The sequence below is a fragment of the Solea solea genome, chromosome 15 (genome assembly GCF_958295425.1).
Source record: "Solea solea chromosome 15, fSolSol10.1, whole genome shotgun sequence".
NCBI classification, from domain to species: domain Eukaryota; kingdom Metazoa; phylum Chordata; class Actinopteri; order Pleuronectiformes; family Soleidae; genus Solea; species Solea solea.
In genome coordinates, this window is record NC_081148.1 from 4,431,637 (window position 1) to 4,450,673 (window position 19,037).

The 19,037-nt window shown below is 39.9% G+C and overlaps 1 protein-coding gene across 2 annotated transcripts in view; it reads right to left on the bottom strand.

Annotated features, from left to right (window-relative positions):
• Positions 1-15,502, bottom strand: part of gfra1a (gdnf family receptor alpha 1a) — a 123,048-nt gene extending 107,546 nt beyond the window's left edge. The window contains exons 1-3 of one of the 2 annotated variants that reach the window (XM_058652010.1): positions 14,992-15,502; positions 14,390-14,698; positions 11,600-11,680 (exon numbers count right to left, since the gene is read on the bottom strand). In XM_058652010.1, the coding sequence (XP_058507993.1) occupies positions 11,600-11,680; positions 14,390-14,698; positions 14,992-15,055 (454 nt within the window). In that variant the 5' untranslated portion in view covers positions 15,056-15,502. The remainder of the gene's footprint in view (positions 1-11,599; positions 11,681-14,389; positions 14,699-14,991) is intronic. The other variant, XM_058652011.1, reaches the window with a different exon arrangement.
• Positions 15,503-19,037: the final 3,535 nt, after the last annotated feature.

Consider the following 19,037-nt stretch of genomic DNA (forward strand, 5'->3'; position numbering starts at 1 on the left):
CTTTCTTTTCTTGTTTTTCTCTCAGGAATATCATTTACTTTACTGACAGTGATCATGCAGCTCTGTTATCTTGGCAAATATAAGTATCAAACCGGGACTCAATATCGGCAGACACAGGTTTATCTTAGCCTAAATAAGCTGTACTTACTTGTAATTGATCTGTACGTACAGTATAGTAATCACCTGGCAACATGTTGCCTGATAATATGTTTTATTCAAGTACAAATTCAAAGAAAACAGACTCAAATCATAAAATAATATGTTTGCACAGATAAGCACATTTAAAAAGAGTGTGATTTTTAAAACGTAAACAGTATTAACAACATTACTAAATTGCCAAATCTAGTTGATGGTACATTTAGTCAGAAACTCACAACATCATGATTGTTTACAGATGCTCAACATAGTTTCCATAGTTTCCATATTTGCGTTGCATTTCATCCATAGATTTGTGCATCTATAAGCCTAATAACAGATGAAACAGAGCAGTACCAAAATAAATCCTCCACTCTCCACTCTCACTATATTTGTTGTTACAGCTACCATGCCAACATAAAAGATACAGAAAAGTAATGAATGTGCAGCTTTTTATATGCACATCAATGAGTCTTAAGGAGTCGATATGCATGTTTGAGTATATGGAAAGGTAAAGTAGTGAAGATAAAATTGCTGTAAGTAAGAGTCAAGTGATAGCTACACAGAAAGAGGAGAAAAAAAAACATGTCGCTTGAATGACAGTAGCTGCAGGGAACTGAGTCACTTAGCTTATGAAGATGGAGAAGTGGGTTTCTTGAAAATGAGGCTAAAGGGTTTATAAGTACACCAATGAGGTCAGAAGTGCATGACTGCAAAACCACAGCCAAACCAGGAAATGAATGGCTTCATCAGCACAGAGTAATGCAAACATCGTCTTTCTTTGTTTCTGATTAAGTCGCTGTCCATCTTTCTCTCAAAGGACTTGGATGGGTGTGCTGACTCATGACACGGTAAATTACACTGCACATGGATTTAAACATAACATGGGACTGACCTTCACAACATCTTCTCTATGGTTACTGATAGCTTTCAGAAAAGAGGAGGAGGGGCTAATCAATTCCACTATTTCTGTCACATTGTGTAAAGCAATTCTTTGACTCAGTATAAAAACTGAAGACGTTTATTTTTTAGGTCTATTTGCTAGGGCTGGGCAATATAGATATTATATCGTGATACAATATATCGTCTTAGAATTTCTGATATTGTCATCTCGTGATAAGGTATCTGTGATGATATTTATATTTATTGTATTGAATAAATAAGTGAAATACACTGAATATTATGAATGAAATATTAAACATTGATTAAAAATATAATAAAAAATACAGGGAATCAACAAAAATATATTAAAAGTTACTTAATAACATTTCTTTCATTTTAAGATGAATTATTTGTATAGCAGAATATGAGTTTATAGGCAATTCCATTCAATTTCATTGTTTCTATATACCCTTCATTTAACAATAAAAAGCCAAAGAAATAAAGCAGATGTATTATCTGTATTTTAAGCTCATAAACAGTACATGTTTTATTTGAGTGTATTTTCAATAAAACATTTCTCGGGATATAAAGCTACACACAGCCTAAAAATAGCCTAAATATCTCCAGATGTTATTTATAAGCCATTTATAAGCCCAGCCATAAAGAAATATTAGTCTGATTTATATTGTGATACATGATAGTGAACGATGTAAATTGTGATCACGAAAATGTCCCATCTCGTCCGGCCATTCTATTCACCCAAAAAATGACATATGACGTGAACACACCTCAAACGTTATGAAGGACTGCTCTCTTTAATAAAGTCAGGACCAGAACTGGAATTATAATGCTAAATTATCTTTTAAATTTCTTGATTAATTCATTAGTCATTTGGTCCATAACATGGTGGAGAGGATCGAAGGATCAAAGACGCTACAAAATATTCACATTTGCAAAGCCGAAATCACAGAGCTTGATCCATTTTCAAAATAACAGCTGGCAATAAACAATTATTGATGGACTTAAATGTTGCAGTCCTAGTTATGACCTGCACTGACCCTGCAGCACCCAGCTCTGCACTAAATAAACAGTGAAGAAACACCCACGCCTTAAAGAACTATATTCATTAAGGTCAACACAAAATCTGCTCGGTGGCAAACAAAGCAACTCCCATCCATAAACACATGTAACTCAACAAATGTGGGCCACAGAAGAGCAGGAGCGAGCAAGCTCGGTCGACTAACTCCGGATAAAAGCAGGGAAATAAGGTTAAGACAACAACCAAGATTCTCTTTCCCTTCCTCTGCAAAAAATAAATTATGTTTCTACCGCTGTACCTCCTCTGCATTCCCTCACTGACTCGATCACACACACACACACACACACACACAAATGCAGGCATACACACAGCAAACACAAGCGGGGCAGATATAGTGGTGGACACTCTCATGGCAGCTCAGAATGAGAATGAATTTGTCAGCCTTGTGTGTCAGCACAGGGACATTTAAAGTACTGCTTGAAGTCACACAGATGTTTGCAAACACATACTGTACACTGCAGCAGTTGACACTTGACTGCCTGACGTCTGTATAGTGGGAGGGAACGGTTCAAGGCGCGTATGGAGGCTTGACACATGGAACAGACACAACACTCTGAGCTCTGGTTTATTGGGTGGTGAGTGGGTGATAAACAGATACCAGCCAATAACTGACGGAGGGCAGAGATTAACTAGAGAGTTTAAGCCAAGCAGACATAAATACATGAGGAGGAAAAAATCTACTAATATTAAAATAAGAGGCTAGAGTATATGAAAGAAGCTGCATTCAACTTTAATTTAATTTAAGTTAGAGTTAAACAATTGGCAAAAGGGACAACAGGGGAAAGGGTTTAGGAATATATATATGTATATATATATATATATATATATATATATATATACATATATACATATGTGTGTATCAGAGGTTGCGCTAGACTTTTTCGTTGTCTGTCATTTTGACTGACAGCGTCATAAAAATCCCGTCATAATCAATTTTTACCGGTCACTTTAAATGATAATAATGACATATTCAATTGCATTGTTCATATTGCAGTGGAATATGAACAGTTCACCTGTGGCCTAAATGCACAGTCTCACACCTTCCTCCTGGTCCACATGGACTTAAATCGCGTGCCTGCTTGCGCGTAGTTGCGCATGGTAGGAAATCCCGCAACATGCGCTCCTTCTGCACCAGTGGATCAGCTGCACCGGTCACAGACGCACTCCAAAGCCTCCTGTCCATAGCTCTTTAACACGCTGTCAGCACTACAAGGATAGCGAGATGCATTGAGTACGGTGTCCAGGTCAGAAATTATGCTTAGATTCTCCGATGGGAATCTTTATTTTGTCGCACAACATTTTTCTATTCTCCCTCCTCAGCCAGGAGAACTCCCGCTCCCACTGAACTCTGTACTCCCGCCTAATCTCCTTACTGCCGCTTCCTCGCTCCGCTGAGGCCAAGGGCTGAGTTTGTCCTTCATCTGCATCTGCATCTATCCCCCCTTTTCACCTCTTTTATCAACATAGTTTTTGGGCTTTTTAAAGAAACTTCTGACACTCAAATGCCGTGACATTTTTCTTCTTTTCTACTTTCAACTTACTGTAATATGCTCTTCACCACCAAGTGGTCAGGGGTGTGAATTGCAATCTGTCAAAATGACGGATGGCCCTCAGATTTTTCCGTCACCGTTTTAAAAGAACGGTCAATGACGGAAAATATTTGGTTAACGCGACCCCTGGTGTGTATTAGAGGTGTCAAGATCTCAATTGCAAATCGAATATTGATCGAAAAGACATCTCGATCTCGACCTTCCAAAGCAAAGGTGGAATCCTGCAACGTGAAGGGTTGTAGCCACCCTAGCATGACGACACGTTACCGCCTCCTGCTAATCTGAAGCTGCTGTCAACTAATAATAATAACCACAGCAACTGTTGATTTGGGCGACACGTTGACTGAACTCGAACCCCCATATTTTACGTTCTCCGTGAGTTTGTGTTGACAAGAAAACCACGGTGTGTACTCGGTGTACGTATGTAGCATAGCACAGGACATCTAATGCATGCATCATAAGGACGTAGAAGTAACTACGAAAACAATTCCGTTAACACAGGCAATTCTTCTGTTGAAACGTCCTCAAAATTCTGTATACGCTAACTAGCACTGCATGCGTGTTTGTAGCATCAGACAAACCCTGGATTTAAACGCTATGATGCTATAATGCCAAGCAGGTCACGTCTTACTCCAAAGGTGTTTCCTTCCATGTCTTCCATAATGTCCAGGAAAAAGTTATTTAGTGACCTTAACAACAGATTTGCTGGACCTTCAGAGCAACACAGAGCTACATGACTCAAGTTTCCAATTGACTGGTTATTGTTACATTCATATTGTTAATAAATGCTTTGAATATGACAATACGGCCTTAGTGTGGTACATTGCAAACAAATGATGGACATAATATCAGCCATGACACTATGTAGACAATCGAAATGGGAAAAATTGAATGAGTTATCATGACATAAAACCAATGATCCTCGACTAAACTAGAAAAGTCTAAAAATGGCAGATGCATATGTGCTAAAAGAGAGGGAAAAATGATAGAGAATCAAATTGAATCATGACGTTAAAATAGAATCGAGGATTTGGAGAATTGTGACACCGCTAATATAAATATATATATAATCCACATTAAAAGCAGCAGTAGTTTAAAGGTATAATCAGGTTGTTTTAAGAGTGGTTACATGAGGTAATGAAACAAAGACAATGCTGACTGAGCTGCTCACACCCCCGCAACCAGACTGAGCCACTGGAAACGTGGATGCAGTGTGGGACACAAGGGAAAAACTCACTTTAGCCACTGAACAAAAGGCTGGACCAATAAAATCTATACCTATATGCAAGTCTGCAATATCTCCAGTACCAAAGTCCATTGAGGAAAATAGCACTTCTGCTCATGAGGCACCTGTTCAACTGGTGACTCATTTGGTCATTTAGACAATCTAAACAAAGGATTTGGAAAGGATCAACAACTCCTGTGTGCCATCATGTAAAATAGCTGATTTTTTCGATGGACTTTGCAGAAGAGTGAGCGATTAACAAAGTTTCACAACCTTCAGTTTTCAGTTAGAAAAGACTGTGTAACGGCAAGATACAGAAGCGAATTTCTGATGTGAGGAGACATTGATTTGATATGGAGAATGCTTTTTTTTCATGGGTCTCTCCTGGAAGTCAGTGGTGGTTCTCAGTGCAGGGGGGCAAGCAAGGGGCACGCACAATTCAGACAGTGCTGACTAGGTTTCAGTACACACTTCCAAAAAACGGAAGTGGAAGATACAGTTACCAATGTCCTTGATAAGCAGGGAAAGAAAACAGAGAAAGGCCTTTAGAAATGTATTTATAAATATCCATAATCCATAATAAATAGAGTTTAAGTTTAAAATAAGTGGTGCCAGAGTGAAAACGACAGTTGTGTAAATGTACTGTTATTCAAATGTGATGTTCTCATCCATTTTTAACCACTGCTGCCCCATCATTTCTGCCCAGACTATCGATAACACTCTGTGTCACTTGTTAACGTTTCTCTTCCACTCAAATCGGACTTGTGCTAAATGATATTTGGCTCAGATGGTGCTATCTGCAAACAGGGCAATCATGCGCCGTAATCTCTGTGGCAACAAGCCAAAGTGTTTTCAAAAACTTTCATATTGCCCATTCGTCAGATGTAGGAATGTCGAACGCACGTCAGTTGAGCTTTGGCTCAGAGGAGGAAAATTACAAAAATATATATATATATATATATATATACACAATATAAGTATAGAACAAGAAGTAGATGATGAAAGGACAGAGAAGGGTGGAAAAGGGATGACAGATGTTTATTGATAAAAAGAACAAACTGCCAAACTCAAAACTGCCGAGGATGTGTATTCATCCATTTTCCCATGGCACTTTTGATTTTCCGGCGACTGCAGCCAAATGGTGTGACAGTAATTCAACGACCGCTTGACTCTGAGAATAATACTCTCCATTGCTGTATTGCTCCATCCTGTCTGGATCACTGACTCATAAACATGGGCAACGAGTCAAGACAGATGCGGCCATTTCATGCAAACCATGACCTCTTTGATGTTATCAAACAGATAATGGTTATGAACAAATGACTTGCCTTTTGCACATTTCTGCTGACAATAAGTCCCAAGTAGGTTTGTCCATGGCAGCCCTACCCGTGTTTGCCTACCTGGGAAGCCCATGTGGGGTCCATGTTACTGCTAAACCATATGGGGCCTATAATTTGTCCACTTAGCAAACACTGGAAAGGATACAAAGTGGACATGGCCTTGAAGTGGGTAAACGTGGGAGGGGCTCCAATGGAAACCATGGACAAACCCACTTGGGGCACATATTGTCAGCTCGAATATAATGGTATGGTATGGTTCAGTTTGGTACAGTATGGTACAGTTTGGAACGGTAAAGCCTTGGGTCAGGCTTGCGTTTTAACTGAGAACAGTACGACACACCGGACAACAATGGAGGACATCCAGCAGCTCTTCTTACTGGCTGTTTGTCTCAACAAGACATCAATCTTTGTATGAGAATAGACAACGGGCATTGAAGAAATACCGCTCACAATGGAGTTCTGTTGCCAAATCAGCTGATTGATGTGGGACCAGCTCCACCCACGACAGTCAGCTGACCGTACTGTAGCATTTTACTCTGCTACCCTGAGGAAAGGGTGCCAAAAATGGAACAGCAGGGACTGAAATTCCGTCCCTTAAGCACTACGTCACAGAGCAGCTCACACCAGTGCCAGCTGAAAGTACCGTGTCAGTAAAGCCAAATAAAGCTGTGAAAGTGAGTGACATAAACAACTCCCAGCCATTCAGACACCATTTCACACTCATCAAGAAGATGAGAAAGATGTAAGGGAATGGTGTCAGTGCACCAGCTGTTGAGGAGGAACAATCAACACAAGAAGTGATGCCATCAGCAGCAAAAACAGACATTCAGAGATCTGGTGAAGTCATGGAAAACCACCTTTCCAACCATTGCCAAGAGCCTGTAGAGCCAGTAGACTGCAGTGCAGACCCACTTGCATGGTGGGTCTGCACTCTGCTCCCCACAGTATTCTGTAAGTCAGGGTAAAGGCCTTGGTATACCGCGCAAATGCCGGGCACACCAATGTGTGCTGATAATTGCACGTCACGTATCGCATAGCATATCACGGACTCCGGTATACAGGTGCGTCAGGGTCCGGTAGTATCCCACTTCACCATCAGGTGGTGGTACAAGTCTGGATGCAGGGAATAGGACGCATTTCTACCAAAGAAGAAGAAGAAGAAAATGCTACAGCTCCCTGTAGGGCAGGAAAGTTGAGGTGTCAGCCGGTTCGAGGGTCGCCAAGTCCAGGCTCGAATGACTATCCTTGGCAACTACTTCTTCTGTTGCTGAAATGCTTTTTCTGCTTGGTAAACGGGGCTTAGTACTCCACCATAGCGTCATGCGCACAGTCCAGTTGGGGCCCAGTCCAGTTGGTGGCGCTCTCTTGTTTTGATCAAAAAGCAAAAACAAAGAGGACACTAACCATGGACACTTGCTTGAGGTTATGCGAAAGAGGGAAACAAACTCCCTGTGACCCTGTGTAGATAATGAATGAATGGAGCTGCCATCATTCATTCATTCATTGGAGCTGCAAAGCAAAATAAAATTAAAAACAAAATATATATATTTAAATGATTGTGCAGCCAGTTTTGTTATTTGTGGGTTACAGGGTTTGTGAATGCACCAGTGAATGAACCACTGCAGACTGCAGCTCTGCTGCTACAGCAGTTGCACCTTTTTTTGTGCAGAGAAGTGAGATTCTCACTGTGACTCACTGAGTTCAGCCCCAGAGGTAAAGACACTCTGCCCCAGGTGAAGATCTGAAAATAATTAGCTGCATTACGGCAAGTGCAGCTCCTGTGTGTTCTGTGCACTTATTTGGTATAAAGATATAATTCAATTATTTTAATAAGAAATATTGGATCACATACTGTTTATTTCATATATCTTTAAAAAAACACTTTTATATATGTCCACATGTAACAGCCATTTTACTTCCACATTTGTAAACACTAAGATTAGTAATCAAGATGACATGAGGAAGAATATCAACATGGAAAATATCTCTAAAATAAGTCAGTTTAACGTTTCTATCTTTGTTCTAATGTGATAATGGAGCTTATTTAGTTTAATTCTCTGCTTACCCCTCTAGGTTTACAACTTGAATATGCCCCAAAATTCACCAAACTTTGCACATCCATCAGCCATCATGAAAATGTACAGAGGTGAAGCACATGGGCGTCCCTTAATGCACAATTTTGTCCACACACAGAGATTATGTCCAAAAAGCAAAACTCTTAATTCAGTCATGAAGTCAGCCATTTTGTATCTAGTTTATCATTATTGTTCTTCTCCATGCAGATGATGCACTCCTCTTCAAAATCAGCCCAGCATTTATGGAATAACTCCACTAGTCTGTCCATCCACTGCAGCTCAGCCTATGCAGACAGCACTCTACATGTCTCTCTAATTACGTCAGGCTGATGCACATAAGGGCTGCTGCGCCTTGAACAGGTGTCCAGGACACTGGAGTGTGTCTGTGCATCTGTGCATTATATGTATGTGTGTCCTGAGAGATTTGTGGCTTCAGTCAGCGACACGAGGTCAACTATAGAATTATAGGATCGCAGAGGCTGCATATTATTCCTACGACCAAAATACAGCTTTGACCACACACTGCAGACTGCAGTACAATTACACTAAGAAGTTGGTCAAAGGGTTATTGCTAATATCTTATCTTTCGGCATTTAAGTAACGGCACGCTACCAGTTGACCATGTCACCCTGTATTTTTAATTTCCACAGTAACACTGCTGATAAGACAGAGTCATTTCATGATTTTTCCCTCTGTTTTCCACATCCTCTTACAGCCCTCCTGGTAAAGCTGCAATTAATGATTATTGTCATTTAATTAATCAGTTGTTTGTATCGTAAAATGTCACAAATTGTGAAAACATTATATTCAATTTACATGACATTGCGGAGCAATGGAACCAAGCAAATAATCACATTGAATGAGCTGTAATGACTTGAAAACTGATTTGATTATAAAACATAGAGGCTAATGGTTGAGTCATGATAGATTCAGCCCAAGATCAGACACTTTTCCTCTCTGTCTTATCACCATGTCATGCTACGTACAAGTGTAGAGACAGTGTAACCACAGACGCAACCAAGCTCTCATCACTGAGCCTTAATAACAGACCCAAGCTGATCTGATGTGATGTCAAAAGAGAGATGCAAAGCCATCAATCAAATAAAGGACTTATCTGTACAATAGCCGCAGTGTTCGGACTCACTGGGTGTGGACTGTGGGTATGTGACTGACAGTGTTTCATGCTCACTGCGTGTTATCATTAAAAATCCACAACAACAACCTCTGAGCCTCTAAACCACAAACTGAAAGGGATCGGACAATTAACATGTGTCATATTTTATGATTTTATGATTTTCTTTGAGCAAAATTAGCCTCCAAGTGAGGCTGCGTGATATGGCTTTTAAATAACATCTACATTTATGAGATGTAGTGAGAAATAAAGCTACACAGAGGTGGATTCTCTGCAAAGTTTGTTTAATTTCAGATTTATTTGGCTTTTTTATGTTATTTGAAGGATATTGACGTGCGTTAGAAATGATGAAATTGCCTATAAATGCCATCAAATTCTGCTGTAACACATATAATTAGGCTTAAAATTAGAAGTAAGAAGTGCTATTAAGTTACTTTTTTGAAATAATAATTTTGAATTTTACAAATGTATTTGATTTAATAAATATGATGATTATCAAACAGCCTTTAAATCCAGGACATTTCACCACAAAACCATATCTTGTCTCATGTCACAATATTGATATACTATCGATATATTGCCCAGCCCTATATCCACATGCACATCATGTCCACAGTAACAAAATACTTTTGTGTTTTTGTTGCAGAATGACAACAGAGTGGAGGAAGGTCAACTAACACTCCATTTTTGAACCCAAAGTTCACATGTGCCTAAGGCCTCTCAAGTTAAACCTACTATCCTATGGAAAAAAACACAGATTTACCTGAATTTATTACAATTTTCTTGACCACTATTCTTCAAACTCAAACAATCTGAAACAGAGGAAACTGGTGTCATATGCACGTCAAATGAAACCCCAACTAAATTTCACAGACATCAAGAAGCAAAGCAATTAATCAACGAACATTTAAAAAGTAGACTATTCAACAGAAAGAGTCACAACTTCTGGCTGATTCCAACTTCTATTTCTTTTCTAAACTGTAATAAATAAATATATGGGATTTAAACGTTTTGGTCCAACAACAATAATCTGATTAAACATAACCTATAGTTGAGTGAAGAATGAAAACAAGACATTTTTGCAACCCTATACACTTCATTTCACTGTACTTCAGTGCTGCTTACAAAGAGGGATTCACAGTATGTACATGAAAAGTCATCAATCAGCATCAGGAGGCATTTGGACATCAAATAAGGACCGCCCGCCTTCACTTATAAGAATGGCACCATAAATCTGTCTGTTCCAACTCCCATGGGCTTGTGAGTGTCTCATCCACGCTGAGACTAGATGGCAAATTAAGGGCTACAGATATAGTGTGTGATTAATTGTTGCTCCTTTGAAAGTGCTCCTGCTATTCTTCAGAGAGGAGAAAATTGGCTTCTCTTTGGAATCATGAAGTCAGTGCCCAGTCCAAATTTTGATTTACTTCTATTGCCCAGACCCCACATAACGATCTCTCTATTCTGAGATTAAAAAAAAAATAATAATAATAACGAAAAGCCAAGACTTCCTCTCAAACAAAAATGTCATACATGTTCTTGGAGGACGTGTGGGCAGAGTGTGTCTGCGTGACTCAACACGGCTCTCATCACCTGCAGTTTGATAATGAAAATATGAGCAGCAAACACGGCAGCAGTCTCGGGACCACACAGCACCCGAGTGGCTGTGATGAAGGGAATAACACCGCCATCTAGAGGCGTTAAAAAGCATCTCTTTTCTCCTGAACACATGCTGGGGGAGAAAGAAGTCTCCCATGAGCTTCTCGCTCTCAACAAGTGGATTCAAACAGGCACAAGAAGGAAGAGGACAACACTGCAGCAAAAAGCACCAGAACTGACAACAACAACAACAACAACAACAACAACAACAACAACAGTGCTGCCTCTGCACGTGAAACGTTTATCCACTGCCTGATGAGACTCAGAACTATAGCTCCCCATTGAAGGTCACTTCCAGCCAGCATGCAATATTTTCCAGAGGTGAGAACGAAGTGGAGAGAAAGGCAGACAGCAGAGAGGACGACAGAGGATAAATACTTTGACACACAAACATACATAACCTTTGAAGGGTTCATGCACAGCCTGGTGCTTTGACTCAGGCTAAGAGATGAAGGGAAAACCTCCAGAAAGTGCACTCTTTTTAAAAAAATATTATTCTTACCTAAGATGGGAGCCAAGCGGAAAATGTCGGACAGGCGACTGTTCACGGGTTCATACGGGGAATCCTCCAGGAAATCATTACCTGTGAGGAAGATACAACAGAATTAATGACAAGATAAAAATGGATGTTTTAAAATTGTAGTGAATACATAAGCCTGAACAAATGATGCTTTTGAAACCAAAATAACACAAAAAACAAATCTAATCATTATATTATATGATTGTCCTACGCCTATCTTTATAATCACATCTTTGCATTGAATTACACCATGATGGTATTATGTGGTAACATTACATCTCATTGTAACTCTATAACACAGTTAATACTGAACTCAGGATGGACATAGAAACACTTATGCCACAAATCAAACTGCAACAGCAAATTTCCTCCGATACTTCATTACTAGTTGCACAGTATTTGGCACTGGTGTCAGTGCCAAATCAGCCTGAGACGCACACTCTCAATGCAAACATGGCTGCCAGCAGGGACACAAGAAAAACTAATAGTAACCACTTAACAAAGGGCCCACCTCATACAATCGAGTTAAAAAGCCTTCTTCTGGCTAGAAACAGAAGTTTGAAAACCACTTACTCTTCCACACCAGACTCCATAGAGAAAATCTGCATTTTTACCTAGTGGGGACTCAGGAGCTGCTGTTCTAATGCTGCCTTGTTTGGTTCATTTGTGTCACTTAAGTCAAATAGATTAGTATTTTGAACACTCAAGTCACACAAAAAAAAACCACATTTGAACTTAATAATGGAGGCAGCAGTGGATAAACAACTCCTGTGTACTGTGATGTAACATTGTTTATTTTCTTTAAGGACTTTGGTGCGGGGGAGTACAAATGTACACAAACGAATCCAGATGGTAAAAAAGGGCTGTCTAACAGTGGGATTAAGGCACAAACATATCCTTTATATATCCTCAACTCAAGCAGGCAAAACTGTATTAATGAGTGTTTTTGTTAAGTAGCTAAAATTTGTTTTTGTGAGCATGCCCATCTGTCTAAAAAAAAAAACCTTTAACTACCCCTTTAACAATTTGATGCTTTGTTTATCATGTGTATGCCATCACATTGGCCTGCATGTGACATGGGTTATTTGGGTCAGTCGATATCCATTCTGGCACACAGCCACACGCTTGATTAAGCAGGTTGGTCAGCGCTTGTTGTTGTTGTTGCGCAACTGGAAGTCGACTCGCTGGCAACGGGCTGGAGACAGTTTAGGGACTAAAAGGCAAAGGGGCCCTCCTGCCATGATAAACACTTTAAGATGACACGGGCATCGCTGGGGATCTTCACGCTTCATTATCTTCAAGGGAAGTGATTTAGGGCGGTCAAAGAGTCCGTCAGCTCAGCAGGACCTCAGGCTGTGGACTGAGTCATGGACAACATTTGAATGAATGCTAAGTGACTGTGTGTGATGGCATTGAACTGTTAGATACAGAGATATGTGCTATTTCTTTTCCGCTTTAATTCAGGTTTTTGTTGCGATGGAAGGGATGGGGGCGGGGGGTGGGTTAAGACTGATGCTGCCCCCTCTGTTCAGCAGTGGGAGGATCTAATCATGATCGCACCTCCAAATTCCATTCAGTACATTTCCATGCAAAGTTAAACTGAGCTACGGTTGGAGCTGTTTGAAAAGATTTATATTGTGCTTTTCTAGTCTTGATGGCCACTCAAAGCTGCTTTAAACTACAGAGTTACCATTCACACATTCATTCAGCACAGTTTCTGTCACACATCTTTTAAACCCACTGACATGCTGCACCCACGACCTTCCAGTCGAAAGATGACTCACTCTACCACTGATCCAAGGGACTACTGTCCAATCTCAGTATACTGTATAAGCACTCCACTACACTAGGCGGCGATATGCCACCTTTGGTTTGTGTTTGGCACTTTCTGGTTGACCTATTTTGTAACAGACCAAAATAACTTCGGTGTTGAACACCATTCCCTGTTTTTCTGCCAGAGCATAAATTCAGTCAAAAAATAAAGGTTTCCTCTTTGGACCATTGTTTTTCTCTGTTATTTCCGGGTCAAAGCCCAGTGGCAGACTAAGTTACACAGAGGAACAAAAACTTGATACTCAGATACTTCGGATTTTTCTCTCTCAGATTAGATGCTCATTTGCAGCCGTATCGATACCATCAGTGGCATCATCTGTAACATTATCAGACTGCGCAGGATAACATCATTATTTGTGTCTGAAACTGAGTGTCAGCAGAAACAGAATTGTCTTGCATTTTGTCAAACAACTTAAAAAACAGTGTTGTAATTGAGGTGATTTTTTTAATCTGTGCGGCATTGAAAATGGTATTGGGTATGTTCCTGGGTATCAGTATGAAGTTCTAATATCATGACAAACCTATTTAGGAGCCATTTAAAAATCTGGGTTTTAGTCAGGCTAACATAATAGTTTACTTTTTTGTTGTAAACAAAGTTGTAAACATACTGAACTTGTAGATCGTGTAAATCTACATGCCATGTTACTACTGACGCACTAACATTTGGAGAATTGTGACCTGGATTGTAATTTCCCACCCTTTAAATGAAATCAATGGGGTGAACATTTCACATTATAGCAGCAGTATGTTGCTGACAAAACAAACCAGTGTGGGACTTTGTGCAGAAAAACAAAAGCACTATCACAACTCTGCTATCTGTTTTTCCCCTATGATAAAAAGCATCAAAGTCTATATGCAATGCACAATTACGCAATCTGAATGTGCTGCGAAGCACTGACAGAAGAGAAAAGAGAAAAGCTCCAAAGAAACCAAACCAACCCTGTAATGTCTGATAGATCCCCCAGTAAATGCGCAGGCAGTTCTTCTCCTTCTTCATGCCGCGTTTACACCTGCAGTTGTACAGCGGACTCTGTTTGAGCGCGTCCATGGCGCTCCGGCACTCGTCCTTGGCCTCCAGGCCGGCCACCATGCTGAAGTTGCTCTCCTTCCCTCCGGTCACGCACTGCCTCATGGTGCGATACTTGGTGCTGCACGCCTGCTCCTTCAGACACTGCTCGCTGGCTCTTACGCAGTCCATGCGGGCACTGGCACCGGCGCGCAGACTCTCCTCTGCGTAACACAATACATCTGCCAACAAAAACAGAGGTATTATTTATGTGTCAAAAGAATGTTTTCTTCTTGCTTTCATGCGCGCTGTTTGGATGGAAACATAGTGTAAACTGAATAGAAGCAATGGATTTATATCATGTTGGGTGTTCCATGTGATAATCCATGCAGCTGGAACCTGGCGAAAACTTCCTCCACAGCTCCGGACTCTTTTGCGCAGCCTCTTTTTTTGGGACTCGCAGATTAGAAATTCAAATTTCTACACATCTATAATAAAATGTATAATTAAAAAACAATACAAATACAAAACTTACCCAAAAGAGGCAGGAGCACGTATAAGAGTGCGAGAATCATCGTCTTCGTCTCCGCGTCAAACATAAAGCCTTTACGAGAAAGAAAAGCGCCGAACCGAAAAGCAACTTAGTTTAATTCCCAATGGGTAACTTCCACGCTTTTGAAATCCATTGAAAGAGAGTGCGTGTGTGCGTGTGTCTGTGCCTGTGTGCGGTTGTGCGGGAGTGTGCACGGAACAGAAACAGATCAGCCGTCTCGTCGATTAACAATCCCTCCTCTTTAAAGAAAGAAAGAAAGAAAAAAGTGTCCGCGGGTCCCGATTCCGCACAGTTTCTCTGACTCAAAAAAAAAGTACAGCTTCTCTTCTTTCTCTCTCCTTCCCGTGCGGGCTGGTCTTCTCACCGCTGGGAGACTAAAACAGACAAGAGATCAGCAGCAGGAGCAGGAACAGCCGGGTGTCCTCCAACTCCAGCCAGTGGGATACTTGCGTCTATGCGTCTGAGCGCACACTGCCAACTGGAGCCCCACTGCTCTGTGTGTGTGTGTGTGTGTGTGTCGCATTCAGCAGGAGCACAGTGCCAGCCTCTCATCTCAGACCATAAATCTACAAAGAAGTGGCCTCATAATCACATGCACCTATAGAATAATAGAGTACCAGTTCAAGTTTGATGAATGCGCTTGCACATTAAAGTTGCGCTGTGTAACTTTTGTTCATTTTGTTTCCTTTAGTTATGGGTGATGTTGTTATTCTGATAGAGTTCGGTCTGTTGGAACTGAAACAAAGCAAAACAGATGAGGCATCTATCCTGTCAAATTGATGGACTACCCCAGATATTATTATTGATGCGATACCTGGTACACAATAATATCACAATACACCGATTCTGTCACAATCATATCAAAGGTGCAGGATTTCTCTATTTACAAAGTGCATAAAGTCTATGTATTGAACATGGATAAGGCATGTGTTGACATATCTTTCGCCGCCATAATTCCCTCTTCTCCAGCCAGGTAATTTCCACCCAAGTTTCCCTCTTTTCATTTGAGCAGAGCCACAGTGAAGAAACATCAAGTAACAACAGTCCGGTGAGTGAAACTGGCAGGGACTGGTTACTTTAGAATGTCTTCCTTTATCATTTATTAAATCAAAATATTAATATTTGCCTCTGAAGGATGACAATATATAACCAAATTGATATTTTAACTCACCCCAACTCTTGAAATAAGATAGAGTCACATGGAGTTGGTAAAGTGTGAACTCATTTGACAATGGTTTGAATGTAATGATATTTGTTTATATTGTGTTTAGTCCACTGATCAGGGGCCCTGGACAGCCACTTACTGTAGTTTGCTTATGCCTCTGTGCTGTGCTTGTTTATATTTAAAATGACCCACTACAGTTTTTAAGAGTGTCCATCCTTGATTAGACTTTTAAAGTTGTTTTTACATTAGTTTTTACCCCCTTGTTGTCTCTTTATGCATTGTTTGTTTGGTTTGCAGACCCCCATTTTGCCCACTTGAGCGTCTAATAAAGTTGTTGTTGCTGTTTTGCTTTATATTTACATTTAATTGAATTAGCTTGTAGCATAATTACCTGATTGTTCATTTGCATGATGGCAATCATTTTTGAAAGCAGGTACATAAAAACAATTTAGCTTGTATATATATATATATATATATATATATATATATATATATATATACATATGTATACATACATATATATATATATATATATACATACATTTGTATATACGTATACAAATTGTATGTGTGGTTGTATTTAGTGTGAAGTCAAAGATCTTCTCTGCATGAGTGTGGGCTGGTTTTACATTTCAGACACACAGACAGTCAGACAGACAGACAGAGGGCAAAGATCAGTGCATTTTTACGACATGATTAATATAGCCACCTGTGGAGCAGCCACGCATAATGCAATCCCTACACCTGGTTGGCAAAATTAAATGGGCATATTATTTAAGTTGATACTTCTGTGGCTCCTAAGCTGTATCCCATATGAATATGAAGGAGAAGGAGAGAGAGGGGAGAGAAGAAGAAAAAAAAGTTATGTAACAGTAAAGCTGCCAGCTGTGAAAGACTAAAGGCTGTTTTAGGTTTTTGATGTTTTGGCACAATCCAGCAGGTTGTAATGTTTGAAATACAGCCTCTACAAAATATGCTGATGTGAGACTTGTGAAGCAAATCTGACTGTCAGCGCTGCAACTGGAGGAGGAGGAAGACCTGCCTTCTCTCACACACACACACACAGAGGGAGACACTGTGTGCCTGTCGCCATCTGTTGGTGGTTTACGGTAATGATTTGAAAGCACTAAATGGTTTGTACGAATGTGTGAGCATCAGATAGATAGATAGATAGATAGATAGATGGATAGATAGATAGGTGTTCTATGTCAGTTTTAAAATGCAAAACACAATGTTACAAACAATTCATATCTTTACATTACCATGCTTGCATTCATGTTTAATTGTTATTATTTTGATGCTATATCGCGTTGTAAGATTGACTTAAAAGTTATATTGCAGTAGGACAATATTCTGTATGTCCCACCATTAGATATTTTACACAAACCATTCAGCCCTAAATCAGACTACTTCAATGTCATCATAAAAAGTAGGACAACTCAACACTGTAACATGAACATCAATACATGACCTATAATATACCATGTAATATAATAGTATACATACTGTATACAGTATGCAATCACTCTTCCCTCTCTTTACATAAAGTATCCTCAGTTCAAACCTTACACCATTGGCTGTACAATAGATTGTAAAAAAAAAAAGAACATTACAATAATACAAATATAATAACAGCTATAAGGATCATGCACAGACTTCAAACTCCATTGATTGCCCATATGGTGCATTTCAGTGTCTAATCCACTTAAAATAAATATATGGAACCAGACCATGTCAATGATCCTCACTCTGCATTAAAGAGCGGACTGAATCAATCAGGGATGGAGGCCTCCTCCACAGTAAATCAAGCCCATCAAATGCAGAGTAAAGGAAGGAAGCGCAAGTTCATTCACACACACACACACACAAAGGGAGGAAATCATTTGAGTGAATAAGCCCTTATTGAAAGGGAAGCTGTGATTATACAGTGCAGTGAATCAATCGTGCAAGGTGCTGTCACTGTTCACAAAATGTCTTCCAGGTTTGCTAAACAGAAATGTCACTGGTCTGACAGAGAACCTGAGAGGAGGAGAGAGAGATATAGAGTAGGAAAATGGATACAAATGTACAACAGGCTCTTGTCTGAACTAATTGTCCTGCTTCCAATCTGATGACTGTGCTGTCTCCACCACAGAAAACCTTGCCAGTCACGAGAAAGGCTCAGTGTGGTGATTTATGAAAAGCCACAATCAATAAGTGATATTAATTTTCAAAATGAACGCCAGAATGATGTAGTCCTCGGGTCATTTAACGTCCCATGCTGTAATGTGCTTCATGGCACTGGATCAAATGAGTCTTTCTTCTTTTTAATTCATATTATTCTTCCAGTCCCAGTGGAGAGAGGAGAAAATTGGTAAAAAGTCTGGGATTGTGTGACAAATGTCCATAGTGGATTACTGGTCACTGAGGAGAAGGCTGAGTGTGTCGATTCCAGATACAGCACTTAATAAAAAGATTCATCAGAGTGGAGAGACTGTGTGGGTGACCACTGCTGGCAATATGTGACCCTATAGTGGTAAGTGCATGGGCATTTAACACTCTGTTGACCATTGAAGCAAAATAACACAGCAATGGACCACAAATACACCACTATGATATATTATGATAACATTTTTAAACTGTGGACTGTCTGAATGTTAACACAGTTAACTGTAACACTTACTAAATAAACCTGCATCTGTGTTTGTTTGGAACAACTTGTATTAAAATGTAGATTCGGAAAAAAGCTTGGTATTTACCAAGGAAATGTTGTGTCTCAAATTAGGTTAGTGAAGTTTGACTTAAAATACTGCATAGATGCTGTCCTACTGATGTTAATTTTATGACATTTAGAATCAATGTGTTCTTTTTGTCACAGTGTAAA